The sequence below is a fragment of the Lineus longissimus genome, chromosome 4, assembly GCF_910592395.1.
Source record: "Lineus longissimus chromosome 4, tnLinLong1.2, whole genome shotgun sequence".
Classification (NCBI taxonomy): Eukaryota; Metazoa; Nemertea; class Pilidiophora; order Heteronemertea; family Lineidae; genus Lineus; species Lineus longissimus.
Genome location: NC_088311.1, coordinates 24,372,969 through 24,391,834, shown reverse-complemented (window position 1 = coordinate 24,391,834; position 18,866 = coordinate 24,372,969). Strand labels below are relative to the sequence as shown.

Below are 18,866 nucleotides of genomic sequence, written 5' to 3'. Positions count from 1 at the left end.
ATGAGTAGGTAATAATGAAAAAAATTGTGAAATTACAACTTTTTTTGAAATGGGACAAAAAACTGTCGCTCCATGACAACAGCTTTGTTGATTTAATCAAACAGACCAGAAAATCATTAAAATGCCTTGAAGGCACTTTGTCTCAGCCGACAAGAAAAGCATTAAATCTATTTTTAACTCCTTATTTCAACAAGTTTTGAGATCGTTTGGCCGACGTGGTTATTTATGAGGGTAGATCTGCTATCTTTCTCTATCCCGACCATGGCCCCTCTAAGATATGTCGCATTCCATCAATACCCTCCAGCCTCAAACAGAAGGCTAACTAATGCAAGATAAGCAATGCTCTATCAGGTGAATCATATCTGTAGCGAATGCAATCAAAACACAGCCCCTGGGCTGGGAATGACAACATTGTAACCAGCCTCTTCTGAACTTCTATCCCACTATTTCATAATGATGTTTATGGATTCCGATGAGCAAGAATATTAACAATTAGGGTAGCATGTCCACGCGATTCACCAAACCATCCGTTAAAGATGTATTACAGAATGAAGACAGGAATCAATACAACCCTAGGGGTCTTTATATGATCCGTGCACACACACGAGTCTGACAGACTCTTTACATATACCAAGTATATTGATCGATGGCTTGCTAACGTAAAGATGGGATTTCTCGTAAGATTACGTTACGTTTGGGGCCCACAACACTGGTCGGTGTTGGCCATTTTACACTACTGAAACACAAATCCCCTTTTCTAGTCTATACCATGACATCGTGAAATATCTCGGATAACAAATATCACTGCTGTCACAGCATGAATAAATGTCAGGCCACTGCAGCCATTGCCACTACTGATTGATGGATTTTTGTAATTTAGGGAAAATTCTGTGAAATGGCAACCAGTTCATTTGAGCGTTGTGCCACACAGGTTTTTGCAAATGCAAAGAAGCATGCCAATATCACCCTCTGGCATATCCGGCATTCCTCCAAGTCACAGCCAGTATCTCAAAGACCCCGCCACCCCACTCAAAGAGCCATACTGGCATTCACGTACAAGTCGAACTAGATGCACCATCAACATAACAGAGTGAATATTTTATGAATGTGGCAGCCCATCAAGTCAGCTACGACTCCTTTGAGATGCCTCGTCAACTTATTCGCAAAGATTTCACGAAAAGGCTCTCTCTGAAGCATTCTGTAATCTGAAGAATCAGTTCACCAAACCCAGTAGCGAGCCACTCACTATGAACAAGCCCAAGACCACTTCAACAGGTGATTTGCTAACCCTTTTCCACCAGACTGCAATTCCAAATTCAGTATTGACTATTTTATGCCAAGTTTGCAAAGATGATTGAATCATTTCCTGCACAGCACATTGCCTTCTACTGGTTAAAGCAAATATTTCATATGACGGATGTGCAATAGGACAAAATGTCGCCACCATCGCATTGAAAACCCAGCTTTGTTATCAAAGCAATCGGTTGCCTGTGGTCAACACCTCCTACACGATCTCATCAGAGCAGGTCGACTGAGCTATCGCTACATGTTTGTTTAGCTAATAGGATCTCGTGTTAGTTCGGCTGATGTTGCATGCCGATGAGTGTCGAATTGTCAAGTGTGTTGGATTTCATCCAGTGAGACACTTGAAAAAAACGTTGGTCGTGTAATGAGGATGTGTTTACTGGGGCACTGCCGAGGAAGACGCATTAGTGTTGGGCTGATTAGATTGAAACATGAGATGAGTTGGGGGGAGAAGAAATGGGACTATAAGATGCATCTAATTACAACACTATGGTATTGATTGATTGCAGCTATCTTAGAGGGGGGAGGGGATAGGATGCTTTATGTGGATAATTGAATGGCAACTTGATACAACTGGACTGGTATCACATTTAGACATTGGGACAAGCAATGGTACTGGAATGTAGAATCTTTATAGTCAGATCTGAAATGAGCATGTCTCACCTCAATGAATGTGTCAATGTAGAGCATCAACGCCTGTGTTCTGCTGATGATGAACTGGTTGACACACGCGATCGCATGTGACCTGAAAGGAGAGGAAAGAAAATGACTCACTATGACTATAAACAGCTTGATTTAATTTCAAAACAACGTTCAAGAAGAATTTCTTTCAATCTTTTATCTAAATTGCCTTTAAAAACCTTCGAGACGAACCTTACCTGATTTTCGGACTACTATGTTTGAAGAATTGTAAGAACTTTGGGATGAGATGGTTGAGTGGGCGGTTGAGAGCATCGGAGTCTAGCGCTTCATACGAGTCCTCGCAGATCTTCTGTAGGGCACCAAACGCTCCCTGCAAGTAAACAAAGCAGCACAATTGATTAGTATTTTGATGGTAATACATTCAAAAGGGACTGAATGGCCAATGTTGCAACATTTCTGTAAACCGCCAACATTATACAAGTTATTACAACAGCCTATCTTTGAGTATGTCATTAACACAGATGTACATGTTTTGCTGGAAAGAAAATGGGCATGAATTAGTTCTTACTTGCAGAGGAGTACAATCATGCAAAGTTTCAGGTGACAGCGTGCATAGAAGCAATAGAGACTATCATAAGACGATCTAAAAGTTCTTGAACCAGTTGCCTAAACATCAAATTGTCTGCTCTAAAGGGCAAAGTCAGCCCATCCACGTCTCAACAAATATCATGTCCATTAATGCCAAGAGACATTGTGCCGCAACAGCAAATGTCAAATCGAGATTACTCCCAATTGTAAAGAAAGGCCACGCTGTAGCTCGGCATCAAACAAATAGCCTTCTTAGGCAAGCCAAGCATGTAGAACATATTTACTCTACGTCCTTTATGGAGTTGACTTGGGTTTAGCACCATAAGATGGATGCAGATTATAGCTTTGCATATTTGAACTGCTAGTAATCATGGTAGACCTGTACTTGGACTTGCAAGAACATATCTCGTTTCTACCTTCCTTCCCCCATGCTGACTTTTTGACTGTAATTTTAGATCAATATCCCGCACCAAGTTTTCTATTCTTCTACAAACCGATTTTGTCTGATGCCAATATCATCATCTACAGTGTTTGTGACCTAGTTGACACAGACTAGTGATTTTCATCACATGTCTCAGTGACAAAGGTCACTCGTTCAAGGTGCAATTGCAATGTGAATATCCCTTGTTACACACTGCAACGATTATGATTGCATGTAGCAGTGACTAAAATCACTGGTTTGCACAGCACTTCAGCTCTCTATTTTTAAAACTATGCACCTTCACAAGAGTATTCATGAAGAAGAAATCAATGGAAAGAACTCCTTGCGGTGAATGACTGTCAGATGCAGATTTCTATATCGGGAACTAAATACCAAATGTCGTTATCACGAATGTGCAAAAAGCAAGTTTATTGATTGCCTCCACGCTGAATTAACAATCAACATCGTTTTATACGGATGAATCGACCCGGCTTAAGAAGAACGGTACAAAAACCCTCGTTCAATGTGAGCTACATGGGACATACATTATGGTGGTTGGTAGGGTTGGACTGGAGGCAGGCGTCTCATTCAATCAAACAGTTTTTGATGAAGATAAATTCCCCACACAGGAGATTAGCTGACTTTTTCAATGAAAGTGGGCATCAAAGAACTCCGAATTACGTTCAACACAAAATAAAGTCAATTGTAGATTTGACATTATTTGTCAAATATTTCTTTAGAACAGTGATTTCCAGATTATTCGGTGAGTTATGACATGAATAATATTGGCCAACGCTGAGCCAACCATCTGCAGATTAAACTTAAAGCTAGTCTTCAAACTCTATGAGTTATTCAGTTCAGTAATAACACATGGAATAGATAAGATGTCATCATATTCATATCATCTCGTCACAATGAAACTGAAGAGAGAAGCTCTAAAACAGGGTGCGTAGTTCAAACACAGGGCCGTGATATCGATGCTTCATGGTCTAGACTCAATACAGGATCCATACTTCATCATACAGGGCATCAAATCCATAACACAACATTAGCAAGCCTCCCCACCTCATTACCACAATCAATAAACCTATTTGTACAAGTCAATGATGTGGTTTTTATACTCCGAGTTCGAGATCTGGTTGTATCCACCAACTACAGACTTAGATCCTGTAGCGGGGGCATGTGGGGTATCTTAACCAGATTTACTTTCATTGGCAACCCACGCCAGTCAATCTGATTTCTTATGTAGTGAATCATCTCAATTACAACCAGATGTAGTTTTCACATCATGAGTACTGTCGCGTTGAGTTGTCGTGCCAATGATCTGATCGGCAGGGAAGCAGTTATTCCAAGTAGCTTGCCGTTATGACATTACGACATGAATTGCAATGGTACTCTTGCCTTGAAAGTTGAAGGAGTTAATAAAGGTAAGCCACATACAAACGTCTAAAAAATCTCTTACAGATCAAGTTGAAATATTGGATATATGAGATGGAGCATAGTTGAAGGTAATCATAAACAAGGTGAAGAGATTTACTGCTATCCACTTGGCAAGGTATCATATTGGCTGGCTGCTGGCTCAATGCTCATAATATCAGTTCATCCCACTTGTAAATTATGCTTTCATCAACTCTGCATTGTTGGCACATCACTGATCATCGGATTTGAAAGACATGGGAACATTTGCCAGCCAGAACGATCAAAAGAAATAAGATTTTGATTGCTATAGGACTGCCATGTTGGTATAGATAATCGGTCATCCACCATCAGATTGGAGGCTGTGTAGTATGTCAATGAGTGACCTTGACCCTGCTGACATTGGCAACAAAGGTGAAGACGACGCCTAGGCGGACGGAGCCACTTGTCACCTCTGGTAGCTATTGTTGCTATGACAACAAGGTGCGCCACCAGGGTTCAAAACGTGAATTTAGACATCCCTAACACCAGCTTTGTTGTAATGATGTCATCTCTATTGCCATCATTGCGCACTGCTCTATCCAGAAGGTTTAGCGATATAGCCTACTTGAAGCTATGAACTAATTTGAGATGCGCTTCAAACCCATTATTTCATTACCTCATCTCTTTCATATTAAATGAAAGCCCACAACTGCGTAACAGACTTCATAACGTTTGATATTGATTAATGCAAGCACATTAGCCAAGTGTAATGGAAATTGAACGCTAAGAAAACAGTCAAACCATAATTAGTCTTGCCATAAGTGGCATTCACCATTGTAATTACACCAAAGGAATGTTTTAAATCATCCATCTCATTAAATTGCAAACAAGAAATTTTTAAGTGATTTTGAGGGAATAATGCAGATACATGTTACATGTAAGACCCTCAGCCCAATTTACAATACATTTGCATATTTCATATTTCTCTGTGTGCCTTCTTGCATTCATAATCATATGAAATGGTTGAGATGTATCCGGACTAGACCCAGTAGAACTAGCTCCATAGATGGTCCACTTTGACTCAAGGCAAGTTCACACTGTCCTCGCAGCTATAAGAAAGTTCTATTCAGAACACCACAACAAAACCTGCATAATTCAATACATCTGCCTGGAAAATGCATTTGCTAAATTGCACAGATTATGCTGATCATTGTTATGTTGGATGTAAGACACATGAGATTAACAATGTTATCTTATTCAAAAAGTACACATGCCATTTTCAAACCTCAAATTCATATGGATGAACAAAGGGCATGCGATAGACCATGTTAAACTAGCAAAGATGAACAAATAGCATGTGATTAGACCATGCTATAACTTAAAGAGTCAAATATTGACACAAGAATACACATTGGCACTGTTGGGTTTATAGTGCAGGAAGGTGCAGAAATCTATTACAATTTAAATTTTCAACACCAGAACAGCATCAGATGTGGGGACTCCTTCTGATGTGCCAGCACGCTACTTTTCCCACACTTGCCACATGCTTATACCCCATCTACCATTGGCTCCACATGATACCACAACAGAATACAGAAACAGGTTCCTGTTGAGTGACAATCAGACATAGTGCACACACATCAAAAGGTTTTCAAAGGCTAAGCAAAGGATAACAAAAAAGTCCACTTGAACTAGTAAAAGACATGTTCAAAATGGAACAATCTCAATCATCTGATGAAATCAAAAGCAATTTCTTATTCCAAGCCTTCCAAATTGCTAAGTTTTGATAAACGTCACATCACAACTACATGTCAAAGCATCCATTACCCTAAACCTAACAGAAGATTACGTTTACAAAATGTCGTAAAATTGACCTTTCTCAGTCATTTTGGCTGTCAATTCATGACATTTTGACATTTACAATCCAACACCAGCTTCACTCCTCGATCGATTTCTGTCTAATACCAGGCAGGGTAGGGAGAGGCAGAAACAGCATTATAGAGCGTCTCCAATCAGCTAAAGTCTGCAAGCTCCACACAATACCTAAAGCATATCTCAAGAGGCTTGCTGGATTGCAAGGGAAGTTGGGGATTACGATTTGGGTTATCAATGTACCTCACTGGCAAAGGCGTCATTGCGGACATAAGAACAAATTATTCCAACTTGATTGTAGGTCGCAGTGACAACATCCCTCATTTGCAGGGTGCTTGAAACCGATGATAATATGTAGTCTATTTATCATAGCTACAGGCAAGTTCACTTGATTTAAGAGATGCTCAACAAGGCAAGCATCATGTCATATAGAAAGCAGAATAACGTTCAAAGTATTACAGACACGATATTTGAACCTTCAAATCCCACATGCCACTAATGCAGTGTGGGCCACACCCAACAATCATAATCCATTCCAAGCCATTACCTACAGCCAATTTAATTGTCAACATCATACACATCATACGCATCTCATGCATCAATGGTTTAGCATCTGATCAGGCAACTCAAGCATGATTTGAAACACCACGTCACATAGACTCTTCATCCAACTCAAACCTGAAGGGGTTACAAGCTATTTTTCCCGGACAACCGTTCTCTCCAGCACTTCATGGCAGCAGGGTTCAAATTCAAACAAGCAGATACCTTTGTGCCATCCTCATTTGCATTGGTGCCTTTGAAACTTCTTCCTTCACAGAGGAAACTTCTTCACAATCACAGATTTCCATTTGAAGCATGTTTTCTCTTAGAAACTGGCAAAAGTGCCCTTTTCAAAAAAATGCTGTGCCCTTTTGAAAGGAACCTTCAGCCTTGTGGAAAAGACACAAAATGCATGTGAGACAAGTTCTGTTTGTGATGGAGTCCATACAGGTGCAGTAAGACACCTACTTCTCGACAAGTAAGTGCAGATTATGAGACAGTTACTTTGCACTGTTTTTTATCCAATGGTAAAGATTAGAAAGACTGCAACAAGAGAAGACTGTCTGCATCATCAGTCTTCTCAAGTCATTGTCTCTCGGATGTCAGAAGCTAAGCTATAATATTTCTGACAGTTCCCTATACTTTTGTAAATCAATAAGGATAAGTTCTTTGATGGCATCCTTGCAAGGAAATCCAATGGGATTAGCTCGGGAATACATGATCAAGTTACAGACAACAATAGGGAGAATCATTCAACAAGGCAATTGTTGGGAGTGTAGGCTTTGTTACGACATCTGCCTTACTTGTTACAAGTACAAGATCAAAATCCACCTAATTTACAAGAATGGGTGCTTATTGCCGCCATGCTGGTTGGCCAACACACTGGGCAGCAAAAAATTACAAAGCATGACAAAATCTTAATGTAACACTTGACGTGGCACTTGCTGCAGAGCTGAGGTTTGGCAAACAATGATCCCTGCAGGTGCTGTTTAAAGACACAAATCCATTCCATTTCTACACCGCCCACCCTTCTCTTCAAAGTCAAAATGTGGTTACAATACATTTAAAAAATGCAAACAGTGTATACCAGTGTATTGATCTTTGCGAAAGACTTCCCGATTTACGGCTACCCGACTGAACAATTAGGCAGCCATATAAGTTTATAACACCACCATCAATATGATCATTTATTCACGAGCCTGTACTTTTGCCCCGCAGTCGAGTTAGCTGCCAAATCAAATTACAGTGAAGACAGCTAGAAGCGAGGGAGGGTAGATAGACACACTCTGATTGCAAATGAAAACAAGACAGAGATATTGCTTTCAACCACACAAGGGAAAACTGTTTCTGAATGATGCTGAAAAGGTAATGAGCAATTTATTCTATTGCTAATAATGACATAACATGCTAAACATAACTTGATCACTTCTGACAAGCCTAAATGACACTAAAAGTATACTGGGAATGGGCCATTAAGTTCAATTCACGAGATGTATCATGTTTTCGGACAGCTGACCAAAATATACAACATGATCAAAGACAGAAGGCAGATACGATGAAAACCAAAGTGAAATCCTGTCAAAAAGTGTATTTCTACTTATGTGTTTTCATCGGCCTTGACCAAACAGCTTAGGCTAGGCCATTCAAAAGCTTCAAAAGCTGATAGTATACACCTACTTCACGTTCATATCACCACAGGGACCAATCTGTTCTAAAGCACTCACCACCCCATTGCCACCATCATCAGACATTCTGATGGCTACGGCTAAGCAAGTTGGTCAGCTGGGATCTTGCTTGCTTACATGCCGAACCAATTGATCGTCATCCAATGTAATTTCCACAAGACAAACCATTGATTTGTAAGCAGGGTTGAATTACATGAACGTTGATGGAATGGAGAAAGGGATGTAGACAAGTCAACTGGTTGTAGTGGTGATGTTAAGAGTAAGTAAGGTTACAGTGGACATGAAGTAAACATTCTCCCAGAGATGCATCCTAGACCTTCTAGAAGAATATAGACGGCATGAGCAACATCTTCCAACAAAAGTCACAAAAATCTATCATGATGTTTTTGTCTTACCTCGCAGACGTTGTAATCTTCCGAGTCGAGATGTTGACATAATCGTGGTAGAAGATCTGGCCAGTTGTGAAGCTCGCCCTTGGACACAATCGTTGTAATGAGGATACCGATTGTAGCCCTGATCAGCGGTGACTTGTCCCCTATACTCGTCAGGCATTCTGCTTTGATGAATTCTGTCACTTCGCTCGGGAATTTTTCATAATGAGCTCTGACGTTATTTTTCAAAATCAAACCACTGAGGGATCTCGTAGGTTCATCTGGAAAGACAGAGGAGGTAAACAATATGATTGAGGCGTTCAGATATAGGAGTCGCTGCTGACAGTCCTTCAGTCTAACATCTGAAATTGATTGAGGCGTTCAGATATAGGAGTCGCTGATGACAGTCCTTCAGTCTAACATCTGAAATTGATTGAGGCGTTTAGATATAGGAGTCGCTGCTGACAGTCCTTCAGTCTAACATCTGAAATTGATTGAGGCGTTCAGATATAGGAGTCGCTGCTGACAGTCCTTCAGTCTAACATCTGAAATTGATTGAGGCGTTCAGATATAGGAGTCGCTGATGACAGTCCTTCAGTCTAACATCTGAAATTGCCTCCAAGCACTTTCTAAATCGCAATGGTTCAGACTGAACAAAATAATAATATCAGCACAAGTAGACATAACGCTCGTTTTACAATGGAAATTAAGGAGATCAGAAACAATCATCATCAAATATTACTTTCGTTTTCATTCAATCTAAGCTAAAAATCAATACACCGTCATCATGTTATTCAGTATGCATTCAATGAATCCACTCTCATTGAATCCTCACCATACATCACACAACAAGTACATTGCGTGTACACTGTATTGTTTCAGATCATGCCTCAATAAACTTACAACAATACATGCATTCAGCACTGATTTCAAATTGATTTTTCCACAAAACTGGTTTTATTGATTGCCGCACAATTTTATTTGTGTATTGAACCTTTTATAAGGGGCAAGCTCCACTGTTAGCTAGTTCAAGCGAAGGTCACATGTACATCCAGTATTGATGAAATCTGACTTTTTCCACTGGCACATTTGTGCTTTGAATGATGATTATATCAAAAATCAAGACCTGTATCTTTATTCACAACACAGTCATAACAAAGGTTGCCTTATAAAAAGTTTTTAGGCCCAATGATATTTCTGTTCTTCAGCTTGGTAAAAATCAGACTGCAAGGATCTCATCAGGACTTCCTGGGCACAACAATGACACTTTTTTCAACACAGCAATTCTAAACATGTTTTTACCCAAATATGACGGCATGTTCTATTCTCATGAATAAAAAACGTTCCTCAAAAACTATCGACATCGAAATTGTCCTACGCACATCAGCAGGTTCACAAGAGTGCCGATCAGATTACTTGTCAGGCCCAGGTGACTCTTAAACATTCAAAGGCGACGGCAAGGCACAACCAGCAGCTGTGATCAACGAGGAATCTATCGACAACAGGTTGCCATGGTGTTTTTGGTGCTGTGTTGGCATGCCTCATCCTCAAGGCAGAGCAACGATGCACCCTTTTTGTGAAAACCATGGTACGGAAAAGCCAATTTCTATCTACCAGTGCCACTGTGTTATAAATTATCCTCAAATTTTTGTTTTTCTACATTGGCAATGAATGAACACGGAGAATAGTCAGTGAAACTGTAGCATGAGCATGAGCTGACTGTCACGTCTGATTTTAAAATGCTAAATCTAGCATTATTTCTCCTTCGTTATGGAGTTTACATGACTAACATGTACAGCAAGAAATAGCTTTTTTAAATTAGGTCAAGGTCAATCTATTGTTTTACCTTTTCTTAGGCCATGATGTCATCAATGCAAGTTTCAGGAAAATCGCCCAGATAGTTTTTGAAAGCATCCATCACAATCCAAGGGATTGTTCCTTAGGTACCCAGCCACCCTGTACTACATGTTTCATAACTCAAAGAGCGCCAGACCAGGTGAACTGAACTCGCACCGACTTTGCTGTAAGCGTAAGGTTCGTATTTTCTTTCGGAGACAGATCGATGAGATCCACGGCAACGGCCATTGATCTCAGAAATGGCTCAAACTATTAACAAGATGAAAATACAGTTTCCATGGCGACGAGGTATTTGCGTTCACCTACGCTGGGATGCTGGAAGGGTAAATTCTTTACTTATAAGTGACAGAGAAAATTTTGGCCGAGCATGACTTCAGACTATTGAGAAGCTTTTACTAGTAACTATGGAGATGATTTCTTAGCAAAGACCAATTGTCTTCATGTCTTTGATTCTGAACACATCCTACCTTTTTCAGATATTGTAACATGTCAAAGGACAAAGATTCTCTCATTCCTGCCCCCTTCACACAGCCTGCTGTTCCATCGACAAACATCACTATATGCATGATTGCCATGAAGAACATGAATTAGATTGACAGGTGCCAGATGAGCACGTCCCAATCAAAGCAACATATTGTATTAAGAGTTTATCTTTCACAACTCGAAAGAATCTCATCACTACACAAGCCATCATTCTCCATTAAGTCAGAATCAGATATCAGGCAGGGAGTGCGCCCGAAGGCATAGGATAATGAATTCACCAGCAGTGCTCATCAGACAAATTTCGCCCGACCGCAGAGATATGACATTTGATCAAGATTTCTCATCTCGCAGTGATCAAGATAGACAAATGAGGGGACGTTTGTAGAGTGACACAGAGTGAGAGTGGAAAAGTAACAAATCACCCAATCAAGTCGGTGTTAAAGAATCGTGTCCACAATAATACTTCACCACGAGACAGTTCCAACCATTTTTGAGTAAAGTGACGGTAGCATAAATTTCACCGACCATGCCAACAACCCGAATCAGAAGTCAGCCAGGGCCTGGTCAGAATAACAAGTTTGATCCATCAGCCGCCGTATATCTGGCAGTAATAAGACTGCTCGGACTTGCCATTAGTCTAATCATGTTTACTATCGAAGGTCCGTCAGTGGCTAACCTTGTTTGTGCCACACCTCATCTGGGGCTCATTAAGGTGGTTGCTGATGAGCAAACAATTAGTGTGAGGCCATTACCCCAGTGGAAATGATAACAGTGAAAATCACCAAAGTATGCTTCAATAACGAATTTTGGACTGTCTTTCAGTGTTCACAAAATGTGAAATTTCATCACACTTTTTCTGAGGGGCACAGCTTTCCCACTATATATTTTCCACAAGTTGCACTTTTTTCATCGAACAGATATTTCTCAAACACTGCCCAATTGGCTATTAGCCACCAAAAAAAGATTATTGATTTCTGGAACTTACCTTCTGTCTCTAATTTAGTTAACACGAAAATCAAATAGTTGTTGAAGTCTGGAAATTTGTTGAGTTCTTCTAGTTTCTAAAATACTGAATTAAGGAATTCAACATACTAGAATTACAGATCCAGAGGACATCTTTCTGGCGTAGTGGTAACAATATAAAATACACCTTTCAAATGAAAACACCCAACTGTTTGTGAGCATAACGTGCAGTAGGCCTACGCTTAGAAATGCGTGATGGCCCACTCAGTCTAATGGATGGTTTTTGCAAAGACAATAAACACCAACAAATAGGAAATCGCAACCTGAACTGGAATCCTCACAAAATATCACGTCATATTCATTCATGATTCAACAAATTATGAATGACGACATGTCTCGCGCCAAGTGCAAAGCAGTAGGCAACACGGACAGTGTACAGAATGATGAGGTCAATTGCGACCCGCCATGACAGAACATGGTTAAAATTTACGACCCCCGATCGGAAATGACGTAGTTTGATCGCATTCAACTATAAATCCATTGAACAGTGGTGCTTCGTTAGTCAACCGATGACCTTTTTTTGGGGTGTGATCGGGGATTGTAAACTCGTTCCCAGAACATTAGTCGCATATCGCTCAGAACAACTCATTTTGTCGTGGTGGGTCACAATTATGAAACCAGTTTTGATTTTTTACCAAAATATCACAACAAATGGACACAGCCAGTACTACAATGTACACTGCAGTGCATTTTGTACACAACACATTTTACATGCATTGATGCATGCAAATGATGCACGAAAACCGGCAACGTGGGGTCGAATATCGAGGGGTTTGCTGCTATTAGGATGGGAGGAAAACGATTGATTTTGGTTTTATTGTCATGTATACAAAGGATACTTGTTGTACTTCTCTTTGCGTGGCTGTATCAGGTGATTGGGACTCCCTGAGAAGCTGTAAAATCTGTCGAAGTCCATCTTCATTCGGCTGCCACGCCATTTTGGATTGCTCTCCGTGACCGAAACGGCGGCTAGAGGGCGTAAAATATTTGAGAAATGGTGAGAACAAGTGTAATTAACAAACATGGTTAATCATACACTATGAAAAACATGAAGACGTTGTTGTTTTCTCATGGATAATTGAAAATAAAAATTCTCATACACATATTTTGGAAATTGGAAATTTTGCTCATATGTAAAACCTGTTTTCATTGGACAAAAGTTTTCATTCATTTTCGGTGAAATTGGCTGAATAAAGATAAAACTCGAGCGTATTTCTTCTTTCTGTTCAAATTTTGTGATACAGAATGACAAAGTGTATGTTTTAGATTGTCGTGATTAACAAAAGCAAACATTTTATACAGCAGATTGTGCATAAAAAGAATAAAACCTGCATATTTTGTGTTATTCTATCAGCCAATGAAATAATTTGTTATGGACCTTGACGTTTCGATTTTCATAATGGTGGCCACTGTCTAAAATTGTGCAATATTTCTTCACAAAAACAGTCATTACACTGACTAAGGTCCGTTTTTAGCGTTGATGTTGTGAAATGTCACTGAGATTAGATATGTACCACTTGTATGTCAATGGAATAGTCGTCCATATCTCGCTTTGACTGCTAGCAGAGCACTTTTGTGAGTTGGAGTTCGACTTCGTCTGCTGCTGCACGGCCATCTCAATCTTACTGCTGACTGCATCAAAGGGTCGTTTCATTCAAGGGAAGGATTCGTGTTATTTCATTTTAAGATGTTAAAGTAAGGACAGGTGGTGGTATTTTACTACAATGTAGGCCTACTAATATGTGATTGTAATGTTATAATAATGTAGTAATACACGTTATAATATAAGATTTTCTATGTTTTATTCAAGGGACAAGAAGGATTCTACTGAGCCAGAGAGTGGTCTGTTGGTTGACGGTCAGCTCTGTGACAGTGGATTTGTACCGATGAACATGGAGGATGATCATGAACCGTCCTCACCTACCTGTGATGATGTACTCAGTAGTGACCGTAATCAAAATGCCATGCAGGACTGTGTTGGGAATGAACTGAGGTCAAATATCTGTGATCAAGATGAAAAAGATGGAGACAAATCCGTAACAAAGGATGGTGGAATCCTTTCACCAACGTTTCATCTGAGTCCCAAACATCAAAACCGACCTAATGAAATTTCACTAAAGCGCTGCCTCAGTGATCAGGATGCTGATGGAAAGTCTATATTACCTGTACTCCTGCTTCCGGAAATATTCCTTAAAATATGCTCCTACCTGCCCGCCAAGTTTGTGCTTGGTACGCTGACCAGAGTATGTCGACAGTTCCATGATCTCTTGTCTGATGACGCCACTTGGAAAATCAGAACGTCAAAGCAGGGTGTGAAGAGGTATCCTGTTGTTCCAGGTGAGTAAAAGGATTTTTTGCGAAGTGTGAGGCAGTGCTACCTTTATACCTTTGCAGTGGATCCTGAGGAAGGAGTTGCAACCGTTCATCATCTCAACAGGATGTGCAAAAATTTAACTGAACTTTATATTGGGAACTTTGACCAAAAAATTAGAAAGGGCAGAAAGAAGATTCGGTCAAAAGGGACTGTAGCCTACATGTATAGTGATATTGACATCTTTTCAGTGGAAAATTTCAATTGGAAGAAGGCGTGTGTGATGCGAGAAGAACAATTGTGGCTCTGGTCAAATCCCGATCAAACGATGGACCACTTTATGCTGAGTGATGGGATATCTGCTCCAGTTGATGCTGTCCATTTGATGAGTGTAAGGTGAACTTATTTGAGCCTTTAAATGTAATATCCTGAATCAGTTTATATGACTGAACATAATTAACATAGTCAATTAAGTGATGTTTCTTGTGGGACTATCTTTCTTTCGTTTAGAAAACAATTTAAAGATGATGTGAATGTTTCCACTCGCTGATACGGAAAGGCCAGTTTGAAATCAATAGTTAGCTTTCAGGAGCAATTTTGCTACAGAGGATGTTCTAAATGATTTCATGTTGATGATTTCAGGGTGGTAGCCTCTTGGCGAGTGGCTCCAGAGACAAATACCTCAACTTGTGGGACTTAGACAAAATTGATGTGAATGAGCCAAGCTCGAAAAAAGATGCCCGAATTGTATCTAAGATGAATGCTCACAATGTAAGTATTATCTGTTGAAATTGTTTGTCACAGCACAGAGCACTTTCCCATGTCACAATATTGAATTGTGGAATCATTTCAGTGGCTTGGTGAAGTCACAATATTGTTGATTCTTTACTAATTCCTTTCTTAGGGTTGGATTTGGTCGATAACTTCCCATAACCACATCATGGCTACTGCTTCCTGGGATACTTATATCAAGTTCTGGGACCTTGGAGCAGGCGTTACTGAGATCAGATCTGTCAAGTGAGTAACGTTGTGATTGGCGCCTAATGGTTTGTGGTTTTGTGAATATGGATTGATTGCAAATTTTCAGTTGGTGGACCAAAAGGGATAGCTCTGAACTGAAGTTTTGTCTTGCAAATCACTGCACATATGCAATTTAGGCTTATGGTGTAAGCTTGTTGGAGATTGATGACGGCAAACAAGACATTTAATATATGTTTAAAACATCGAGCAGCAAATATTTGAAATAATTTCAAATGTTTGATCATGAAAAATTTAATGTGAAAGGGTGAACTTCAACTGAATAGTCACACTTTGAATCTCTTCTAGGTGTAAGTCGGCAGTCTTGGCTACGAAATATACCAAAGATGTGCTCGTCGCCGGTAGCTATGATAAATACATCAGTGTGATCGACCCGCGGGTTGCGACCATAGTCTCGCGGATACGCCATCACAGGATGCCGGTACTCTCGATAGAAGCTGACGATAACTACATCATCAGTGGTAGTGAGGATAAAACGGTTTGCATTTATGATAGGAGGGCGGAAATACTGCTGAAAACTTTACATGTAAGTATTTCTATCCCAGATGCCTCTATGTCCAGCAGTTGAGTTAGGCATGGTATCCCCAAGATGACTTGGGCCAGTTGAAAACTGGCCCAAGATTTGGCAGCTTACATAGTGCACGAGCTCAAGTGACGTAGATGTATAGGCCCCAGTTACATATAAGGCCCGCTCTTTCCAGTCCAAATAGGCAAGATGTTTTCCTAATTTAACTGATGGATCCTTTGATAGACTTGTGTCTAAACATTGTACCACGTTACTGCCATGCTACTCTATTTAATTCTCATGTCCTTTCCTCCACAGTTTGAACACTTCCCAATGTGCATGGATTACAACATGAACCAGTTATTCATCGGTGATAAAATAGGACGTCTTCACCTTGTTGATGCTTCTGATGTCAAGTTTGACTTAATCAAGGTACGAACATCAACATTTACTTTGCAAACCTGACGCAGATTAGACTGATAATAGTGACAATTCAAGACAGGCCCAGGTCAATAAAGCACTAAACAGAATCCGCTGTCAATAGGGAATTTTGACATTTGCACTGTTTGATATTTTTCTAACTTCTTATTTTCAGACTTATGATCCTGGCCATGTTGGTAAACTGACAGGTGTGCTGTATAACTATGGATCAATCATGAGCTGCTCTACAGATAGGACAGTACGCATCATGGAACCATGCTTGAATCCAGGAAACATCCATACTATCAAATCACATGACGCTGAAGTAGCTAAGGTTAGTAAAACAATTCCAGTTATTTCTTTGCCCAGGAAGGCCAAGTTGTTTGATTTGATACAGGTGAGGTTGGGAGACACTTGAGCATTATGGTGCCTTGCTAGAAATACTGTTCTGTACTATGACTGAATCTTAAATTGATATGTTCTTTCTTCAGATAAGTTGGCAGAACAGTGTGTTGGCGACGGCAGGCAGTGATATGTTGGTTGGTATCTGGAGACCCAAGTCACAACATCAACATCACTTGATGTTTGAAGAAATGGAAGAGAATGATTCCTGATACATGGACGATACTTGTTAATGATGTCAATGACAAACCTTGAATTGGATCGACATCCAAGATTATCAGTTGCCTTGTCATTAACACAGAATACTTCACATAACTCAGCTCCTGGCTAAAAATGTGATTCTGGAAACATGTAAGACTTTGGCATTTTCGAATGGGTGCATAATGTGCTTCTAGGATTATATTGGTATAAAGACACTGATTTTCAGGTTTATCATCAGGGAGTGTAGAAGTACTTTTCGGCATGTAATGTTACGTTTATGATCAAGTAGCTGCCCTGTCTTAATATAGCATAGATTTTGCGTTGCATGTACAGCTGTACATGCACTTTTAAATTAGTCCTGCTTTGTATACAAAATATGCCAACATGTGATATTTTTTGGTGGAACTACATGTATGTCATCATTATGTTGAACAGTGAGAGAACTGATACACATAGCTTCTGTGATATAGGCCATACATGTTTGTAATGCCGGAAGGTTGTTCTTTGAGTGTTTGTAATGTGTTATACTTTATAAATATTGTGAATATATGTGATTCGGGTATGTGTCTCTCATGATATTGACAGACCTCTTTAAATGTAAGTTCATATATTCTAAGTAGGTAACAATCCTGCTATTTCGCAACCCCACTTTCCCTGCCCTGGGGACTTAAGGTCATTGGTACATGTGCAATCACTGTTGTCAAGAGTTTATATATGAGGATCACTAGTCAGTCATGTTTTTATATTGAAGAAACTCTCCACTGTGTTGTTATTCGCTTTACGGCAAAGTGTCCATTACTTCTTCATATTGTCTTCATGTGTATTGTATTCACAATCAGCTGATTTTCTCTTGTAAGATGGCACCAAATAGTTTTGTTACCCTTTGTAGGTACATCGTTAAGCCTTTTTTTTATTCAGCCTGTGTGTAAAGAGTTTTAAAATCCTTCTCAGCACATAGTATGAATTTCTGATGTAATATTAAATTATATTTTATACGGCCCAATTTCTGTTTCTTTCACTTCATCTATTGGTCATGCATGGGGAGGAGCATACAAGTGGCCCTGGTGTTCAATAACTGGTATGGTTAGCCTTCCTCTGCTGGTATGGTTAGCCTTCCTCCGCTGGTATGGTTAGCCTTCCTCCGCTGGTATGGTTAGCCTTCCTCCACTACCATGCTACCATGTATGTGCCTGTAATAATGATTGATGCCACCCGATACATCCTTTCTCACTGGGTGCATGGTAGGGTGGAGTGAGTGCTCCCATATAAAGTGGCTGCAGAATCTGGTCTTTGAGTGACCTTGATTGTATCTTTGTCTTTATGTGCAGTGGCCGTACGTCTTGAGCCACTGGACTTTTGGTCATGACTTGTCCTGGTTGTACAACCGACTCTCACAAAATGGCTGATGATTGCCGTGCTGAGGAGTTGCGCTATGTGTACTTTGTCTGATCTAGATGTGTACTCTCCCAACATAGGGCACCATGTTTCTACTGGGTGGGCCGTGTCTCCACCCTCAGGAAAAATGTGTCTCATTTTCACATGGTGAATAACTGATTTCCATAAAGGGACTGCATGAAATCAGAACACCAGGCCTGAAGAGGCAGCAGATACTGCAACAACCATACCATAACATGCTGCCACAACCAGACCTAATAATACAGCATATGCTGTCACAATCGGACCTGAGAGACAGGAAATGCTGGCACAACAAGACCTGACGAGATTGCAGATACTGTCACAACCAGACCTGGCACGATAACAAATGCTGTTACACCCAGAACCAAGGGCAGCAGATCCACACCTG

General features: G+C 40.2%; 2 protein-coding genes across 9 annotated transcripts in view; one reads left to right on the top strand and one right to left on the bottom strand.

Annotated features, from left to right (window-relative positions):
* Nucleotides 1-13,133, bottom strand: part of LOC135487027 (transportin-1-like) — a 29,582-nt gene extending 16,449 nt beyond the window's left edge. For all 5 annotated transcript variants that reach the window (XR_010446772.1, XM_064770286.1, XM_064770288.1 and 2 more), the window contains exons 1-5: nt 13,025-13,133; nt 12,148-12,223; nt 8,847-9,103; nt 2,184-2,317; nt 1,969-2,050 (exon numbers count right to left, since the gene is read on the bottom strand). Coding sequence is in view for 4 of the 5 variants with exons in the window: in XM_064770286.1 (XP_064626356.1) it covers nt 1,969-2,050; nt 2,184-2,317; nt 8,847-9,103; nt 12,148-12,223; nt 13,025-13,123 (648 nt within the window). In the remaining variant the exon portion in view is untranslated. The remainder of the gene's footprint in view (nt 1-1,968; nt 2,051-2,183; nt 2,318-8,846; nt 9,104-12,147; nt 12,224-13,024) is intronic.
* A 228-nt stretch (nt 13,134-13,361) lies between these two features.
* On the top strand, nt 13,362-18,057 carry LOC135486162 (F-box/WD repeat-containing protein 9-like). 4 transcript variants are annotated; one of them, XM_064768735.1, is made up of 9 exons: nt 13,362-13,440; nt 13,996-14,522; nt 14,748-14,887; nt 15,139-15,267; nt 15,401-15,513; nt 15,823-16,060; nt 16,358-16,471; nt 16,635-16,793; nt 16,951-18,057. In XM_064768735.1, exons 2-9 carry the CDS (start codon nt 14,072-14,074, stop codon nt 17,071-17,073), a joined length of 1,467 nt encoding a protein of 488 aa, XP_064624805.1. In that variant the 5' UTR covers nt 13,362-13,440; nt 13,996-14,071; the 3' UTR covers nt 17,074-18,057. The 4 variants fall into 4 exon arrangements, with proteins under 4 accessions (XP_064624805.1, XP_064624804.1, XP_064624803.1 ...); XM_064768734.1 differs by lacking the exon at nt 13,362-13,440 and adding an exon at nt 13,560-13,648; XM_064768733.1 differs by lacking the exon at nt 13,362-13,440 and adding an exon at nt 13,590-13,760.
* The last annotated feature ends 809 nt before the right edge of the window (nt 18,058-18,866 follow it).